Raw genomic sequence first — 19,777 nt, 5'->3', positions numbered from 1 at the left:
GTTATAGGCTCAATGAGAATAAATCATAAGATGACAAATAAGATTTGGCAACTGACAACATTACTTACACTGCAAAAAAATAAATGGTAAGGGGAATATATATATTGTAAAGGCTTTTATATGAGCTAATAATAGGCTTTCAGTGAGAATAAATCATAAGGTGACAAATAACATTTGGCAACTGACAACATTACTTATACTGCATAAATTGCAAAAAATAAAAATGGTAAGTAGAACAATTTATTCTGAGAAATAGGAAATCCTCATACGAAGAAAAAAAATAACATTTGGGGTCAACGGCGCCTGAGAACATTTCTTATATAGGAAAAACAAAACAATACTAGAACTGCATGAACATTTTAGTTTTATCTTTATTTTTTATTTTCAAATCAAGATTTTTCAGCTCAATAACATTTTTTAACCATAAAAAGCACAGAAGTAATTTAGATATTTCTCAGTGTTGTCTCTTCTGTGATTATCATTGTTACCATAAAGCTTTAGAAAACATGAATAACATTTGTAAGTTGAATGTTTCACAGTGTTAGTCACTATATCAATAGAACTGTAAATTAAACTGGGATTGATGCAGGGTCCTGATGTTGTGTTGGGTCGACAGTTTCTACATTTGATTACAGATTTGCCTTCGTTGTTACATTTCAGCTAAGAGCTGCTAATAAAAAGCACAGTGGCACATTTAACATCTGGAATGAAAAACATCTGAGTCATATTGTTTTTTTGTGCACTTATAAATACAAATTCTGATACATGTGTTCATTTGTATATTGTAATATAACATAATAGGATTCAGGAAACAAAGAGAAAGAAACATTTTATTTGTATTTCCATCATTGTGTGTGCACTGACAAACTGTATCCCTACAGCTGACTGAATACTGGTAAGTCATCGATTTAATAATTCAGGTTTTCCTTGTCAGAGTAAACAAACAGTTGTTATTCTGACTCTGTCATTTTTTCTCTTCAGATTTCATGTTTTTTTAATACACCAGTGTTGCAACAGTATCCACTGTGCTGTGTAAAGGAAGAGAAGGGGATTTTAGAGATGAATTTTCCTTCAGCATTGGTGACATCTAGTGGCAAAAGTATGTATTACAACCAGACTTTTACAGTAGAACTGGACTGCATTGTTGAAATTGGGCTAATGGTTCTTTTAATATTGCTGTTTGTAAGAAAAGTTGATTTTTTAGCCTCAGTTCCAACTCTGACGCTTTGTGATGGCGGCCGACCCGTCCTGCGATCCAAAAGTGTCATTATTTGATTATTAAGATGGGAATCAGACTAAAAAAGCAACTTTTCTCAAAAATAAGTAGCACCTTTAATTGTCAGAGTTGGACTGAGATGGAGTTTAGATGGAAACATCTGACAAACATTTATCACATGTATCACATGTGCAGTGTGCGTGTGTGTGTGTGTGTGTGTGTGTGTGTGTGCGTGTGTGTGTGTGTGTGTGTGTGTGTGTGTGTGTGTGTGTGTGCGCGTGTGCGTGCGTGCATGCGTGTGTGTTTCACCTGTGGGCATGTGTGAGTTGTTTACTTGTATGAACAGCTTTTTCATTGTCTTCTGTTAACCCATTCATTGTGTTTCTCTCTACATGTGTGTGTCTGTGTGTGTGTGTCTGTGTGTGTGTCACCCTGCCCCCCCCAAAAAAGAGCAGGTGATGGGCAGGTGAAAGGACAGGCTTATATAGACACAGATGTCGTGTGTGTGTGTGTGTGTGAGTGCGTATGTGTGTGGGTAGAGGTGCTGCTACTACCTGAACTACCTTGTGTGTCTACATACATAAAAACATATGTGTGTGCGTGTGTATGAAGAATGTCTTTCTTCACCAGGTCTGATAAGATAGATCAGCTGTAGATCCTTACATACACACACACACACACACACACACACACACACACACACACACACAAAGACGCACACACACAACTCATTTCCCAGTTAAATCCAGCCGGGGTTATTTGCATGTGTCAGGTACAGTGTAGTCCAGCAGAGAGAGAGCTAGTACAGTTCTGCTTTGAATCCTTATCTCGCTGTATAAGAAACCCATTCATTTCTTGTCACTGACCACATGACATGTTTACTGGTCACTTGTTTCACATCACTGAGGAAGCAAATCCAGGATCCACCATAGAGACCACCACAGTTCTTCTCTACATTCAACTGAGGCAGTCTAATGCATAACATAATGGGGTGGTGGCTCTCTGATGGTTTTGGCAGTCATGTACTGGGATCCCTTATCTGATCGTGATGCCTCGTCGTGTAATGGCCACAGAGCCATAGATCATTTTGCATTAGCAGGTGCACCCTACAGTATGGTGCAAGCACTGTTCCATCATGACTCTTGCTTAAATACAAAGGGAATAATAAATCGACAAAGATAATTATAAGCAGATTTAACTACTTTAGAAGACGCTTTCGAGCTTTTCCATCTGCTTCCACCATCCACACTCAATCTGAGACTCAAAAACAGCATCAGTCTCGTTAGTTACATCTTAATTCAACCTTTCATGTTTAAATTCATTTATCCAGCCCATGAAATGCATGTACATCTGCTGGATAGCTATTTCCCCCTCCTTTTGGCTGTATTATAGCTAACAGGACTTGTTTGTGAAAAGCTTTTCATCGTCTTTTCACTCGAAATAAGATTTTAATGATGTTCAGCGCATATTATCTGGTACAGGGGTTTACAGGTTCAGTCTTAAGCCTCCACGACAACTGATGTGAGAGGCATCCCAGAGTAGCTGACGGTGCTCCCAGGTAATGGTAAACAATCCAGCTCTTGAGGCTAATGTTAGCTAACACACTACTGTTGATTGAAACCTAAAATCTCATCTTCAGTTCTCGCTAAGGACTAGAAAACCTCTTGTTGGCCGCGTCTCTCCAATCATACAGACTCGTTCAACCTTGTTTTTTGCGCTACAATGGCAAGAGTTTACACCACGCTGATCTCCATTTTGTTTGAGTCTGCTTCCCCTTGAGATCACGTGAGAGGGATCTGTGTGAGCCCAGCTTCAGTCTGCAGAGCCATGAAGCCAGAGAGCTGACGCCACACCCCCGCTGCTGCACAGAGGTGTTCACTGTTTATCCAAAATGTATTAATATTGAACTTGTGGCATATCCAAATTGCACCAAATTCAACACTGCACTTTCTTGGCTCTTCAGCAACAAACTTGCCAAGTGTGAAGTTGATCAGATGAACCGTTCTGGAGATTTGTGAATAACAGACAGACAGAGTTTCCTTGCTTTATTTCATTACAGCCTTTTTTCACTCATACCTATCAACATATCCATAATTAAATGTTCTTTTACAAGCTGGCATCCATATTTTTTAAAAGCAATGACACAACAAAATGTCTCCTCCTGGATAAAGATGGCTGATTGTTGAGTCTCATCCACGTCAAACACTGACACTATAGGGTGGAGTCCAACCTGAGCTGCCAACCTAAAGCTCTAAATATTAAAGATATGGTGCGTTGGGGCGCCACTGGGTACAACAATAATATCAAGGATGTTTGACTAACATGCAGTAAAAAAAAACATAACCATCATTCTTTTGTACTTGGTTGCAGTGCAGGAAGTGTGTTAACACTGCAGGAAGAGAGAGATTTTGTTTCTGGGTCAGTGTGAGTAGGAACTATTTGAATAGTCAGTAAATGCACCTGCACACACAAACACACACACACACACGTGATTGTTTGTGTATCTGCACGCTGACACACATCAACACACACACACAGTGACACACAGATTGCACTGAATAAATGCCCTCCTTCAGGTGGAAGGTTACCGTGGAGACTAATCCAGGTAAGGGTGATGCGAGCGGGACATCTGCTCGCACCGCCTCCACTTGTCCCCGCTGATCTCTGCGCCGACAAACAAGCAGCTGGACTTACCTGCAGGAAAAACGCAGAGAGAACATAGATTGTAATATTTGCCGTGCTTGTGTCTGCGAATTGTCCCCCGCTGAGGTAGACGGGGACGCAGAAAGACAGTCAGTATTGGATTGTGATGACAGGGACACAAACACACTGCGGCTGGCAGACATGAGCAGACAGAGCACACACCTTTTTAGCTTGAGAGCGTTAAAGCAGGAATCTTTGACTTCATATGTGTTACTTCTTAAATAGAAACAGCTTGTTATTGAGGTTATTATTGGTCATTTAAACAAGATGCTCTCATTTTGTTTATTCATCTGACGGAGTTCATGTTTCTGAGATCTTAAATGTTGACTTTTTATCCAGTTGCACTCATTCAACCATCAGAAAGTCAGACTGTAGCCAACCGAGGGCAGGAACCAGCCTGGGGCATTTGCATGACTCTTCATTATCGGTAACTGTCAGAGGACACAGCACACATCCTACAGGCAGCACACACACACACACACACATACGGAAACACATGTACACACACACAGCCTCTGGGAAGCACTCGTTTCACCATCTACAGATAGCAGCAAACAGTTTGGCAGGCATCACAAATGTGATCATGTTCCTTCTGTACAGACACAAACAGTTGTCTTAATGGCACCGATACAGTCGAGTGCTGCAGAGCTGACAGTTCACAGGGTCACGGCGGGGGCAGCAGGACTCGTGAAAGAAGAGAAGGCCGGTCTAATTTAGGCTCCTAAACCTAAACCTACCCTCCATAATCCAGGAGTTTTTATGGGCCAGGCCTTGAGTCTTGACCAGCATGTGAATCGTTTGGCTCGCTCCTGTTTCTACAAGCTGAGAGAGCTCAGTCCGAGATGATTATTCATGTGTTTATTCCTTCTCATCTCTCTTTTCACCTGTCTTAGCGAGACTTCCATGCGAAGGTCTCACGTTACACCACTCCCTATTTCTTTGCACCGGCTACTCGTCAAAGTCAGAATCCAATTCAAGATCCTTGTAATCACATTTAGAGCCCTGCATGGTCGGACACCTGCCGCCATTAAGGTGCGACTGCTGGGTAGTAGGACTCTGAGGTCCTCTGATCAGGGTTTGTTATCTGTCTCTCCCTCCAGGCTGAAGACAAAAGGAGACTTTGAGCTAGAAGGTCCTACACTTTGGAAACTCTGTCCCAATGGACTTACGTTCTGTGGACACTACTGACATCTTTAAAAAGCAGCTAAAGAACCATTTGTTTTATTATCCGTCTCTTTTTTTCTTGTTTTTCTTTTTTTCTTTTGTGAAGCACTTTGTGACGTCTGTTCTCGTAAGGTCCTACATAAACACACTTATTATTCTTTTTAGTCCATTTTATTTATATAGCCCAAAATCACAAAGATGTATAGGAAAGCTGTTCAAATCAAGGCTGGCAGAAGAGCAACAGAGGAGGGATCATTTTTCCATGACAGACGGTGATGTAATATACTGTGTGTAGCAGTAATAGCATGAGAATATGGAAAAACAGAATGACAATAATAAAAATAATATGTTTCAGCGCTCTTGTGTATTACACGGGTTAAAAACGTAATGTTGTTTTTTGTCGCACCTCTTTTCCAAACTCAATAATATAATACATGTTTATAATATTTGTGTGCATGCTTTCTCTGGTCACATTTAGATGACCGATACTGAACATGGCTCGTGTTTGACACGGTGAGTTAGCTTCCAAGTCAATTAACGTAAAGAACTGGTTAAAGATGTAATATGTCGCATTTCTGCAACTAATCACTGGTATATATTTTGTTTACTTGTGTCCTCACACTGTCCTCCCTGCAGAGAAATCTGTAATTCACTCAAGGTAACGGCGCGTTTCATCAAGTCGCCTGTGTTTGTGTTTTGTCTGGGTCAGCGTGGGCTACAGGGGTCTTACTTATTGTGTTTCCATTAAGTAAACTTGTCATGTACCAAAAAAAGGGCTTAATATAAGAACTGCTACTCAAACTTCTTCCGAGTCGACACACATTATTTGAGCTTCTTCAGTTGTCTCATGTGTCAGTCCTACTTTAAAGACAACAAATATTTGCATCCAGTGTAACATTTCTACCTGATCCATCGTGTTTCATAAACTTCGACTAAATATATCACCAAATGTTTCAAGGATAATAATGACACTTGATCAAGTGTTTATGTTGAAACTATAACCAAATGTTCTCACACTAACATTCAGACTTTGAGCCTCCACCTTAAATCCTATACAAATGACCTGTGTGCTCTTAAGGCTTGTGGAGCAGGTAGCTGGTAGCTGGTAGGCAGGGTGTAGCAGCAGCAGCAGCAGGACCAGTTGGGACAGTCGGTTTGAATTGGGGCAGGGTAACCAGGATACTGAGGAGTGTGAGCTTTCCCTTCATCTGGCTTTAAGCAAATATTGACTAGAGCTTCCAGCAGAGGCAAACAGGCTCTCAGGGAAAGAGTGACATGTCGGACGGGCTTTGACATAATGTCTCTTGCAGGTGATAAAACCTGCAGAGGATGTTTTTGGAGCTAAAGAGTGACGGGGATTTATAAAAGCAATGTTAAGGGAACAAAGGTGTTAAAGACATGCACATGAAACTTTAGCAGTAGTTTTTTAACGGCTAACATTTTATTTCATATTTCAGGTTTTGTATCAGTGTCACGTAGAGATCCAAATGCAACAACGGCAGCATTAAAAATTACTTTAACTTGGATGAGATATGTTTGAATTTTCAAGACAAAGTGATTATTGGTGATTGCACCGTTTTGGTTTACTCGTGTCATTCTTGGCACATATAGATCAGACTTCAGTTTAACAGCAGTTGTGTTGGAGTCTTGAGTAAAAAATACAATGAATTTAATCAATGGTAAATTAGTAGACAATTAGTCAATGGTTTAACTGATCAGGGATCATAATCTGTAAAACAAAATATGGTGCATTCATGTGTTTTGGCACTGTGTGTTAAAGGTGCAGCTTCTGAATGAATTCATCAATGAAACTGGGGATATAAAGAGCAGTTGACTCCTCAGTAAGGTAAGATAAGTGTAGTTGTGTCACTGACTTCATCAATTTATTGTCTGGGAGAGCTGGATGAAAAAACACACACAGGTGCACATTTAAATAACACACTAAAACACTGAGAGTCAGATCTCTGAAACATAAGGAAGGACAAACAAAACGAAGGGTAAAAAGTGTGACGGCTGAACGCTGCATCGTAGCATCCGAATGACAGATGGCCCCTATCAGATGTCTGGTGTGTGTGTGTGCGGTTAATGTTTAGTCAATGATTAACATAACCTCCCATTAAGCCCATCTCTGTGCTCTGTGGTGCTCGCCTGCAGCCTCACTTAGTGACGTAGGAGATGGAGAGTAATGAATAGGCCCCCAGTGGAAAATACACGCTGTCATCATGAATGTGCCAACAGAAAAACGATTATCAGGAAAGGCAGCAGAGGGAGATACGGAGATAATCATCGCTATCACTGTAAATGTCAACCTTTTCAGCACGTATGACATTATATCATCCAGGGGTCACTCAAACAACCACTGGACATCATTTGCACACACACCTAGTGTCAGTTACAGGTTTATCAGTCGTGGCAATGAATCATTACCGACGAGAACATTTAGACTTTTCAGTAAAAACAGGAAAACACATGTTGGATTTAAACTTTTTCTCTTTCTGCCTTGATAACCTGATTCAGTCGACTGAGTTCACCAGCTGTAAGCCTGTTTTCTGCTCGACACCTATTCAGTAAAATCGAACAAAGAACCTTTAATTGAGTCCAATAGGTTTTGACTTTTCTTTGAGGTTTTGTTTGTTGTTTTTACTTCACCTTTGGACAAATGAGTGTGACTCCAGGAGTCAGTTGTCACCAGGCTGACATGGCTCTCTTCAGAGCCAGCAGCTGTATGCAAATAAGGTAATCTTTTCAGTTAAATGCTCTGTACACCTGGTGCTTCAGTTACTGAAACTTTGTCTTGTAGGTGGAGCAATGGTCCTCACTTCATGGCTGATGTCTTTTCTTCTAAATGTCTTATATATTTTTGGAGATTTTCAGGGGCTCGCTTCGTGGCCTTACCCCCCAAAACAAATTTATCTGAGGGAATCTTTTCAAACAACCCAACCAAAACAAACAAACCTCCCATCATTAGTCTGAACTGAGGCTTGACAGTGTTAACAACAGAGTGATGATTCTCCAGTGACGAAAAAAAAAACCCCCAAAACTTTGTGTCTTTTCCAGTTGCCAACCCGTACCTGCGTAACGCGAGCCGAACGAACAAAACTTCATCTTCAGGTATTGTGCGTGAGGCTCAACGTGAAGCAAATACAGACATGAATGAAAAAGTCACAAAAAAAAAAAAAAAAATCGATCAGAGTGGAGATCCGGAGGGAAAGATGGTGAGCGCGTAACAGCTGGCTCTCTCTGCTGTCTCGTCACCTCTGGAGGGAGATTTGGAAAAAAAAGTTAAAACACCAAGGAAATGTGCACACTTGTAAGAAAAGACACTCTGGGAATATAAATGAATGAAATGAATGAAAAAGCCTGGGAGCCTACCTTCAGAAGAAACGAAGCGACACAGACCAAAATTGCGCACAGGCTTGGTCAGGGTTTGGCTCACCTTTTACGCGCACTGGATGTGTGCTAGTCGTGACAGGTATACACCCTTTATACCTCTCCCCTCCCTCCCCCCGTCCGTCTCTGTCTCTCTCTCCACCCCTCACGATTCTCTCCACCCCTCATGGACGAAACGACAGAGAGGATCCTCAGGGCGCGCACACACACCTGTTGCACGATGGTGCGTTGCTCTGATCAAATATTGACATTAAGGGGGAGGGGTGTGTGTGTGTGTGTGTGTGTGTGTGTGTGTGTGTATTAGGGGCACACACACAATGAATTATTCTTACCATCCCTGTCCCTCCTCCTCCTGTGTGCCAGGCAACGTGTCTGACCTTTGTGCCTGCGCCGATCTGTAAAAAAGGCGCATTGTAACGTAACTACCTGCCGACTCAACCTGCTCCTTTCAGCGCCCGTTCGAGCATCATTTCCATATCATATGCCTTGCAAATGACTCTCTGCTGCCGGGTGCCTCACCTTGTCCGACAGCTTTGCGGGGGAAAAGCCAGCCGTAGAGAAGGAAGGAAAATGTTTGGGTATCAAATTAGTTCGGACACAAAAGGGAAAATCCACTTTGAAAGCCGAGGAAACATTAATGAAGTCTATAAATATCTCCCAAAACAGGAAATCAGATGATCAAGACTTTCCTAGATGAGGTTCAGGTGTTTGCTTGGCTCTGTGTGGTAATATTGTTTGTCTATAGAAGCAAATATTTTAGCCAAATCTGGAATTTTTGGGACGATTTAACAATCTGTTAATCCAGCGATCATGAAATAAAAAAGGTGTTGATGATTTTAAAAATGGTTTAAAAGGAGCCAACAGACATCAGAAGCTGTTCAGCACAACATGGACAACAATAGCAGGCCAATCAGAGATATTGTCGTTGCTCTGTGGGTTGGACCTCTCTGGTTGCAAACTTATTGGTTGTCTTTTTAAATTAAAGGGACACTCCTTCAGTTTACTGGTCATTGTTAGTTCAGCTCAGCCAGTGAAAACAACAAAAATAACCCTGAGGACACATCAGGGCTGTGTCAAGTCAGGGTCTGACACTAAAAAGAAAAACCAGAGAGCAGCTACCAGGCAGGACAGGTCTGATGAAAGATAGAGATGGATGGAAATGAAGCTCGACTGCTAACTTCTAAAAGTCAGGATATCTCAGCCCCTGCTAAAATCAATCCCCTACAACTCCTCAAACTTATTTAAGCATAATAAGGGAAGATTAAAAAGAAAATAAATTAGAGACATGAAAACAGTCAAACAAACAAAAATAGATTTGTAAAACTAATTTAAAGTTTATTTAAAGGAAGAATAATTACATGTAAAACTTTCCATCCATCCATCCATCGACTTCAGCTTTATTTCCCAGCTGTACTGAAGTGATTTTGAAAGAAACCTTAAAATTACAACAAACTACATAAAGTTTTTGTAAAACTCAGATTCATATACGCAGTATCGATGCATTTATTAGATATTTTGTACAAGCGATTTTGTTCTGCTTCACTTCCAGTGAACAAACAGCTTCCAACTTACATTTAAAATTAGTCTAAACTCAAGGAGGTAAAATACTGTGACAGCCATCGACTGTATTTCATGGGATTCTGATAGCTGGTTTGATTTTTCCTTTTTTCATTATGATTAAATTCTCATTTAATACAGCACAAAAACACAGTATACAAGCCTTGCTCGGTGTCATAGCAGTGTAGATAATCCAGTGTAATCCAGATTTTACAGTACATACTGACGGCATCTGATAAAATATGTTTTAATGTCACATTTAAACACGTACAGCATCTGTACACCTGATCATCGGCATCAAGCATCTCCAGTTTAGGAACAATTTACAAAAAGACAGAAAAACATCCAAGGTTGCTCACTTCTTCAACAACACAACCGTATCAATACAGCCACCTCCTCTGTACAGCAGGGGAGCGATATTAAACATAACACTTGGAAATAAAGTCTTTTAACATGTCAGGTTTATTGAAATATCAGGTCCCACTTTACAAAAGACATTGCATTTCTTATTTGAGTCACAGAAGGAAAGTACATGGAGGGAAAACAAACCAAACAAGGTCTCTGGAAGAGGACACACTTCACACTCGTCCGTTAAATCAAGAAGAAAATCATCAATAACACCACGAGGCCATTTCACTGCATGTAGGCCCGGTAGCAACTGCACAACTGTCACGGCTCCAGGACGTCACTGTGGACAAAATTCAACTGCTGTCAGCTTTTAAAGGGACTGAAGGTGTTTCTCTCTATCTAAACAATACTTATTCATCTACCTTCTTTTTAGAGAGACAGCCGATAAACAACTTGTAGACGGCTTCTGTAGGATCACATCATGTTCAAACTGAATTCATATCCCTTTTAAAATCATCGCCTCACCTCAGCATTTCATATTTCATGTTAAGCAACATGGACGGCACACGTTGGACTCAAGACAACTAACCTGGCTGTAATCAGCATTCCCTCATGTCGTCACTTAAATAACGTGAGGGGCTACGCGCTGATCGTCCAAACTAATGATCAAACTGAGATTTTGTCGTGCTGTCTTTTAAAATTCTGTCATTGTTCTGGAGTTGACCGATGACGTTCACATCAGAGTGTTACCCTTTAAAAAGCCTGTGCCTCTGTATGAAATTAACACACAGTACACATGAGTTTAAACCTACTTGAAACGCTGTGAAGCCAGAGTTAAAAATGAACGAATGAATGGTTTTGGTCATTATTGTGTCTGTCATCTTGTGGAAAGTGGAGCCTAAGATCCAGATTGGGAAACTCAAAATACAAAAACATCCTCAGCTGGGATATGCCCTGAATTACAACCCAAATATTATACAAATATTAAAAAGTTACAAGCCATACCGCCATTTATTTCTACTACAAACTGGTCTAGTAAAGCATCTAGAGGAAAAAGCGGGTTTGTGACAGAGAGCCTCAACATGACTAGAAGCAGGGAATGACACCTTGTGTGTCTAGCAGCCACCTCATTAAAAAAAAAAAACAACCATCTATTCTATGTAATCAACAACTCAAACTCAGCTGGCTTTGACTGGGAGAGGAGGAATGCACTCAACCCTGAAGTAACACTGAAACCTGTCCCGAGTCTGTTTGTACCTGATCAGAAGTGAATGAATAGGAAGGAATCAGAAGAGGACACGTAAAGCTGCTTATTGATAGGACAGAATCAAAAGGACACGTTTCCGATTCCCCACACCTGCAAAGTAGAAGTGTCAATAAACTGTGTGGTTGTGTAGGAACAGGTGCGCGTTTCGACGTGGCAGTGCAAACACCTACATATGTTTCTATGTATACATCTCGCTGCACGCTGGCATTCCTCAAAAATGTAAAACTAAAAGACTTCCAGTTCATCAGCCGAGGTCCTCATCACAGTAACTGAGATCTTAAATTTGACGTCATGATGTTCCTATTGGTCACCGCGGCCCAGTCTCTTGGTGTAAGCCTCCCAGCCTGCCTTTCTGTATGACTCGGCAGCTTCCAGCCTATCAGGGGCCTCCAGGATACCCCGACCGACGATGATGACGTCAGAGCCTTTGTCGCAGAGGACTTCCTCCGGAGTGGAGTACTGCTGGCCCAACACATCACCTGTCGGAGAGGCACACACAGAAAGGGGAGGGAGAAACGGGTGAGGCGGGAAGGCTGTGTGACCAGGCCCAGTAATCATTTCTTGTACGATAGCACCTCCCTGTGGTGAAGATGAGTCACAACACCGACGAGCAGAGGGAGAAGTTTATGGTCTCAATGTTTGAGGCATCAAAAAGGAATATATATAAAAACAACTGTGCTGCATCACTTTGTAAGTCAACACATGTTGTATTTAGACACACTTTATTGTTGTGACACAGCCCCAGGCTCGTCCTGCAGTCACATTCAGTAGTAGTAGTTGTTTTCTGGAAATAAAATATCCTGATAACCTTGTAAGTGAAACATGATATAACTTCCTTGAGAAAGATAGTTGATTGTTGAGTCTCATCCCGAGGTCGTCAAGTACTGACACGTTCGGCTTCTTGAGCAACCAGCCCAAACTGTCAGTATTTAACGACCTCGGCATCAGACTCAACAATCAACTGTCTTCATCCAGCATGTTACATTTTGTTGCTTTGACTAATGGCATTGTCCTAATACTGGGTTACTGTGTACAACCCTGATGTAAAAGTTTGGATGCTGTACTTAATGCATAATGAGTGTATAGTTACAAAAAACAAAGTTTATCACTTTAAATTAAACATCTTGTCTTTGAACTGTATCACTCATTGTATTCTGATTTACAGCATCCCAACTAACCGGTTTATGAAAACTGTTCACATAATAAGAATGTATACACATCAAACACCTGAAGGTAAAAGCTGAGGGTAAGCACTTAAACCTCATGAGGATAGTTTCATTTCAAATCTAATGAGGTGGAGTACACAGCAAATCCTTTTATTAGGAACTTATGGGCCACAGTGTGGGAGGTTCAACCTTTTTCCCCCCTAGATATACAGTGTGTGCCTCTTTTAGTTGAGACTGTAAAGGCTCATGAACATCACAGATTTATAATATTGAAGATGTACGTATGCATCTGTTTTTGTTTACATTTCATAGGGTGGAATTTTCCTTTTAAAACACACGTAAATATAAACTTGCAAATGTTTATATTGATGTATTTCCAGGAAAACAAACCACCCAACCAAATGTAAATAAATGTCAACCGTCAGTCTCCTTTACCTCCAGCCTGCATCTGCACCCCGGGGCTCATGTGGATGAACTCTGGCCTCTTGCTGACTTTAGAGCCACAGATGAACCCGAACACGAAGTCTGCCTGCTCCTCTGCCATCTGCACCTGTAAAAAAGGTAGAAAACAGAGACAAACACCTGTAAACTGACGACTCTCTCAAGTAGATATTTGAGTACATTTTAGAAAATGCAGAGACGTGCTTACCACAGCCTTTGTGTATTCACCAGTAGCCAGAGAGCCCTGGGAGCTCATCTGTGCTATGAGCAGACAGCCTCGGCCCAGAGGCTTTCCTACAGCGCTCAGACCCTTCACGACCCCGGGCCCCGGCACCGCATGGGCATTCACTATGTGGGACCAGGAGGAGATCTGGTACAAACCACCTGGGAGATGAATACAAGAGCATACGGTTTAACTTCTTCTAAATAAACAAAACACAGCTTTCAACAGCCAATTCAAAGACAGATGTATTTCACAGACAAAAATATGTTCTCTGATCTTCTCACCTTCATACTGGTGCTTCACTGTGTTGCCAATGTCAGCAAACTTGCGATCTTCAAAGATGAGGAAGTTGTGCTTCTCAGCCAGCGCCTGCAGTTTCTGGCTGAAGGCTGCTGTGTAGTCCTGTTAGCGGACATGAGAATAACATTAGATTATTTCTCCTGACGGTATTCTTGGTGCAAAACATGGATTGGTTTGACGCCAACCTTCAGGATGTCTACGTGCGTCTTCAGCACGCAGATGCTCGGGCCCAGAGAGTCGGCCAGCTGGAGGAGCTCCTCGCTGCTCGTCACGTCAGCAGACACGCACAGGTTCGACTGCTTCTCCTCCATGATCTTCAGCAGCTTTGATGCCAGAGGGTGAACGTCTGCGGACACGAGGAGGGAGAGGCTGGATGAATGAAACCGTCTTAACAAAACGGATAAAGTGCTTTAAAATGTCTGTAACACGTTACATGAAGGTGTGTGCTTACAGGAGTGACAACAAGACAACACAACCTGTCATTAACACGTCATAGAAGACCTGATTGTCCAACTTTGCTGGTTTTGACAGTGGCACAATCTGTACTTGTCATTAAGTGTCATTAAATGTTATCACGCCAGCTTGAGGACAGGGAATAAGTACCAAGGTGATTTAGGGCTGTTAGCTAGTTAACTGTGGAGTAGTAGCTTCACATATGCATTAAGGTATGCATACAAATTCTCTAATGAGTGTCTGACATGGTTTTTGCAGAAAAAAGTATAATTACCACATTTAAATCCTTAAAATGGCACCCACAAATTCTGTGCAACTATTTTCCATTACACACATTTAACTGCTGGACACAAGATGTCTCCTACGTCACTGTCAAGTCCAGTGTCAGTGAATGTGCACTGAAGGCTTCAAGTTTCCACATGCTTGCTGTATATTGTAGCAGGATTGGCTTCCAAACTATTTGTGATGTCGCAAATCATGCTCTAAGGCCCGCCTCTTAAAATCAGGCATTTAAAGAGCGCAAAAGAAAATGTTGCCTTTCAGCAGTGAATGTGAAAACAGTCTTCTAGTGTCAAACTGTCCACACACATCATTCTACACAGGGAAGCTCAAACATTTAACTGTGATAACAAGAAAATTGTGTTTTTAGTTGGAGGAGAGCTTAAAGCTCAATCTGCTCTGGCTTTCTGTTTGTTATACTGCTTTTCCTCAGTATCCTGCTTTTGTGTGTCAAATCACTCTGTTTTTAAAGATGCTATATTAGATTTAAATCACAACACGAGCGATGGCCATTTTGCCTGAGCTGTAAGACTACATACTTGGCAGTTTGGCTCTCTCTGCATAGCTCAGGTCCACGCTCGTCTCCACACACGGCTTCTTGGCGGCAGACACGCCGTTGCCGTTCTCCTCCTTTGGGCTGGAACACACAAGTTGGAAATGTTACGTGTAGCGTAAACACACACACTAACGCTGTAACTGTACTCGGCCTCTTGTACCTGAAAGTGTTGTTGTCCAGGATGAACTTGCGGACGCTCTGGGCGGTTTGGGCGTCGATGCGTTCGGCTGCCAGCAGCACGTTGAGCAGCTTGAACATGGAGATGATGGGATGGAGCGTGATTCCCTGAGAGGCCAACATCTCTACGCCGCCTTGCTCTCGGTCCATTAGAACGATGGCATCTGTCACCTTCAACAGAGGAAAAATTCAGATGTTGAAATGACTCTCATGGCAACATTTCTACTGTACTTGAAGGGCTTCTTACACCCTTTAACCATCCGTGTTGGCTTATCATCCCTAATCTTCCTGATACTGCACCTTCAGTCCTCCCTTGTAGAGCACTTCAGCAGTCTCCAGGATGCTGCTGCCGCTGGTCACCGTGTCCTCAATGATCAGACACGTGTCCCCCTCACGGAAAGAGCCCTCCACCAGACGCTTGGTTCCTAGCGGGATTACATTAGCAGCCTTATCAGTCCCTTTTCTGGGCAAAGTGTCAGCGTTTGTGTCATTTTTACATCTGATTCAAGGTCTTCACAAAGTTTTCTTCCAGTTCTAGCAAAGTTCTCCGTCACAGAGTATGAGTTAATCACATAAGTGCAGTCAGTCTAAACTTATGCTTATACTTAAACTTTGAAAATGTTTAATTATTTTCTAGAATTGGCTCGTCAGCTTTGTAGGGCACTGGGAATGTCACCTCTTGTTAAACAGCTTTGCAACAGGTCAATGTCCACCGTTCAGCAACAAACTTATCTACACTGAAAAGGGTAAATTAGCTCTGAATCACACAGCTCAGATAAACAGCTTCTGTATTGTTTGCTCCTTACTGAAGAGGGGTGTTAACAGTCAGTGTGTGTCTTTAAAGGCTGATAGACACTTTAACAAATCCAAGGTCAATAAATACTTGATAAACGAAGCTGTCCCACCATAGTCACCATAAACACCCACCATAGTCCTTGGCCTCCTTCCGCCTGATGAGCATGGGCAGCTCGTGTCTAGAACAGATGATGGTGGCCAAAGGCAGGGCCGTGTACGGCACCCCGCACACCGAGTCAAACTGTAGCCCCTCTTCCTGCACTCGCTCGTAGATGAGACTTGACACCTGCAGAGAAAACAAGGAAAACACGTAGTTATTTATTGAGGTGTGGAAGTCCTAAAGGTGCACATGACAGTCATTTTTCCACAATGCTTACAAGTTTTAACACTTTACATTTAATGTGCATGAACTCCCAGTGTGCATGAACAACCAGTAGATTAAATGATAATGACAAAAATAAGCATTCTTGTATCGGAGTACATTATATTGATTGGCCCAATTACATACAAATATACAAACTAGGGCTGGGAGACACATCGATATTACAATGTTATCGATCTATGAGACCATATATTGTCTATTAGATTTCTTTATATACATGAGTGTTGACTTTTCCTGGTTTTGATGGCTGCATTACAGTAAAGTGATTAGGGGAAGCCAGATTATAGCCAACATCCAGCATTTTTCCGATTATCATTATCTGGGATTTTTCCGTCAGATTGCTGATAAAAGAAATTAATTTAAAAATGTGCTGCCCGTCAACACTGAATAATCCGAATCTGCAAAGTAACTACATGTATCGAATAAATGTAGCAGAGAGGTGGTATAAAGTTGCAGAAAAAATGGAAATACTCAAGTCAAGTACTTCAAAATTGTACTTGAGAACAGAACTTGAGTAAAATGTAGTTAGGTTTATTCATCACTGGCTGTTCCACATTTTGTTGTCGTTTCATTTTCACTGCAAATGTCAGTTTCCAGTGTCCTTGATTTCTAATAATCAATCATGGTATTGTCCTTGAAAGAGACAAATCGGTCGACTCATAAAAGTGATTTTATTTCATGAACTTACCAAACTGTTGTACCACTTTGCTTTCCCCACTGAGTCATTATATCCACAGTACTATTACCGATAAAGGTATTAAGTCAAACTTGTTGCCCGGTCCTAGACATTATTAAGTGTCCTTGTATAAAAGTGCATTACACGTGGTAACATTACTGACATGTTAGCTTGATTATATCAACATTTTGTCTTTGGATAAGGAAGCTTCAGGTTGTTTCACATGCTATTTAAAGCTCTCTCAGCACGCTGTGGGGCAGCAGGACACAGCACGTGTTTAACTACCTGGTTCATGAGGGCTGGGTAGGACACGAGCACCCTCAGGTCGATGTAGATGGGTGTCATCATGCCGCTCTTCAGCTTGTACTCCCCGAACTTCACCGCGTTCACATCGTGGAGCTTCAGGATCAAACTGTCAATGGTGTCGTTGTCCATCTTCTCGTGTATGCGGGAGATTTGAGGCTAACTTACAGGAGCTGCTCCCTAACTTGTGTCCCACTCTTTGCTGCTTCCTCGGCGGCGGCGGCAACGTATAAACAACACTTCCGCTGCGACTTTTTTCAAAATAAAAGCGTCATATACTACGTATATTTTGTCAGGTCAGCTACGTTGTGTTTTTCTCATGAAACCTGTGTTTATGTGTGAGATTTAAACTTAAGTGCGAGTCTGTAATGAGTTCGAGTGTATCAACAACTTACTTTGTGTTAACAGTTGTTCTAAAATGATTTCCGGGATTTTATTCTGAAGGAAATACGCCTAAACCGGAAATCTTTCCAGAAGAACCAATGGCAGGGCGTATTTTGCATTCCACGACTCCGCGAGGGAGAATGATTTCCGGTATAGTTTATTTTGCTTTTCAGAATAAAAGCGCAGACCTGGTCTCAGATCTAAAAAAAATTACCTCAAAACTATTTTTTTATTTATTTATTTTTAAAATAAACATTATATAGCAATAAACGTATATCTAGTTATTAGAGGTCACTGACATCTCAAATTAAACTGCTTTTAATCTCTGATAATGTTCTTTTTTACATGTTTTTAGTGTTTTGGTTTAGTTTGGCTGAATCGTGAAAATAAAATGTGCTATTATTATTATTACGAAAACTTAACATTACCCTAAGTCTGTGTATCATATTCACCTAAGAGAGTACATAAAAAAACACTTACAACAAAGACCAAACAAAAAAACTGACAACGTTTGAATTTTTTCAGTTTATTAAAAAGTTTCAGTCCACAGTAGTTCAGATTTTGGCACCAACAATATAAAAAACAAGTTAATCAAAAATAAAGTGTACACCCCAAAAAAGCATCGAACAAAATGCCTGAATAAAAAGGGATAAATAAAAGAAATGAATAAAAAAATACAAACATTAACATGTATTTTGCCTGGAAACAATGGTGAAATTTCCAATACATTGTTGAAATAACAGTTTAACTTTTGGTCAGCCAGCTTTTGCTTTATAGATGTCATAGGTTCCATTACCTATGTACAATTTAAAAACAACCACATTACAGATCGTAGAATCACATCTACGTGGCGACTTCAATAGCCTACACTGTAATACTTGCAAGACAACATGTTTTAATACCAACTCAAACGTTAACAGTGCTTATCTTTTTAAAGAAAGTTTGTTGTTTTGAATGTCTTGTCATTTAAAGGGAAATCTTATTAAGGAAACTGACCACAGAGAAACAGACAGGAAACACAGTTTTTACTAACTTGAATCAGCATCCCTAATACAAACTGTCTCATCAGTTTTATTAATATGTGACTGTCCTGTCTTTCTAGCCCTTGGGCAACAAGGGAAATACTGTATGGCTTTGGTATTCCTCTGTGATAAACTGATTTAGAAATGTCTGAAGACCCAGAGAATGCATTCTATCATTAACTAAAGGTTTTCTAAATATATATTAGTCACAGTGATTTAAAATCAAGGGAAATGCAACATATGTGGCTACAGTTACTATCAGGGAAGATAATTATTATAAAATCAGACACATTTGAAGTGGTGTGTTTTGTCTTGGTCAAAGGAAGGATGGAATGTTTTAATAAAAATAAAATAAAGTCCCAATGCAACAGTAAAAATACACGACAATACTGCGTCTGGTGTGCGTGTATGTGTGTGTCAACAGTATGTTCGGTGTAGGCAGGTTTGAGGTGATAAAGCAGCAGGATTTGTGCTCTGACAGATTGATGTCAAAAGTTCATCAGAAGAAGAAAATCCTTGTTTCTACTGAACAAGAAAGGATCGCAACCAACGTGAAAAGTTGGACAGATCTTTGAAAAGGCACAGAGGTTGGTGTAGGAAAAAGTCTCATTAAGGCACTTAAATTTGGTGAGGGGGAAACCTTTAAGGCACAGATCTGATGGAAATGTCTTCTATTAAGGAAAGCATGAGGAGGCTTCCTTCTTGAAGTGGCAGCGACGCTGTGAGGGGGTCTAACTTCTTCATTCCCCTTAACTCGTACTCCCCTCTTGTCTACTCCGAGGGACTCTGAGCGTCTGCGAGCAGCTCCGGCCTCAAACATTCAATTGGACATTGGATGTTCTGGAGAGCAGAGAAGGGCGGGGCAAGAAGGGAAGAGCAGATTTGTTAGTTTGACTGGATTCAGAATGACATCTTGTAAAACAATGAGAAATTCAAGTTGTTAGAGTATGTATACAGTGTTTTTTTGTATTATTT

General features: G+C 41.1%; 2 protein-coding genes across 3 annotated transcripts in view; both read right to left on the bottom strand.

Annotated features, from left to right (window-relative positions):
* Positions 1–10,474: 10,474 nt before the first annotated feature.
* Positions 10,475–17,610, bottom strand: umps (uridine monophosphate synthetase). Its single transcript, XM_084363084.1, has 10 exons — positions 17,379–17,610; positions 16,168–16,321; positions 15,541–15,665; positions 15,224–15,411; positions 15,047–15,144; positions 13,961–14,121; positions 13,760–13,877; positions 13,461–13,636; positions 13,247–13,361; positions 10,475–12,124 (listed from the first exon to the last, which is right to left on the bottom strand). The coding sequence occupies exons 1-10, from the start codon at positions 17,526–17,528 to the stop codon at positions 11,946–11,948; spliced, it is 1,464 nt and encodes a 487-aa protein (XP_084219210.1). The 5' UTR covers positions 17,529–17,610; the 3' UTR covers positions 10,475–11,945.
* Positions 17,611–18,290: 680 nt separating this feature from the next.
* Positions 18,291–19,777, bottom strand: part of fn1a (fibronectin 1a) — a 29,175-nt gene continuing 27,688 nt past the window's right edge. For both annotated transcript variants that reach the window (XM_084361597.1, XM_084361598.1), the window contains exon 49: positions 18,291–19,642. In XM_084361597.1, coding sequence (XP_084217723.1) covers positions 19,574–19,642 — 69 coding nt within the window. In that variant the 3' untranslated portion in view covers positions 18,291–19,573. The remainder of the gene's footprint in view (positions 19,643–19,777) is intronic.

The sequence above is a fragment of the Pagrus pagrus genome (assembly GCF_965226575.1).
Source record: "Pagrus pagrus genome assembly, chromosome: 9".
NCBI lineage: Eukaryota > Metazoa > Chordata > Actinopteri > Spariformes > Sparidae > Pagrus > Pagrus pagrus.
This window is presented reverse-complemented; position numbering and strand designations above follow the sequence as displayed.

Excerpts from the sequence above, each read along its gene's own strand:
- umps (XM_084363084.1), bottom strand. The coding sequence starts at position 17,528 with ATGGACAACGACACCATTGACAGTTTGATCCTGAAGCTCCACGATGTG. Across the intron at positions 15,666-16,167 it reads GAAGGAGGCCAAGGACTATG|GAACCAAGCGTCTGGTGGAG; the intron begins GTGGGTGTTTAT and ends TAATCCCGCTAG. Across the intron at positions 12,125-13,246 it reads GGTGCAGATGCAGGCTGGAG|GTGATGTGTTGGGCCAGCAG; the intron begins GTAAAGGAGACT and ends CCTCTCCGACAG.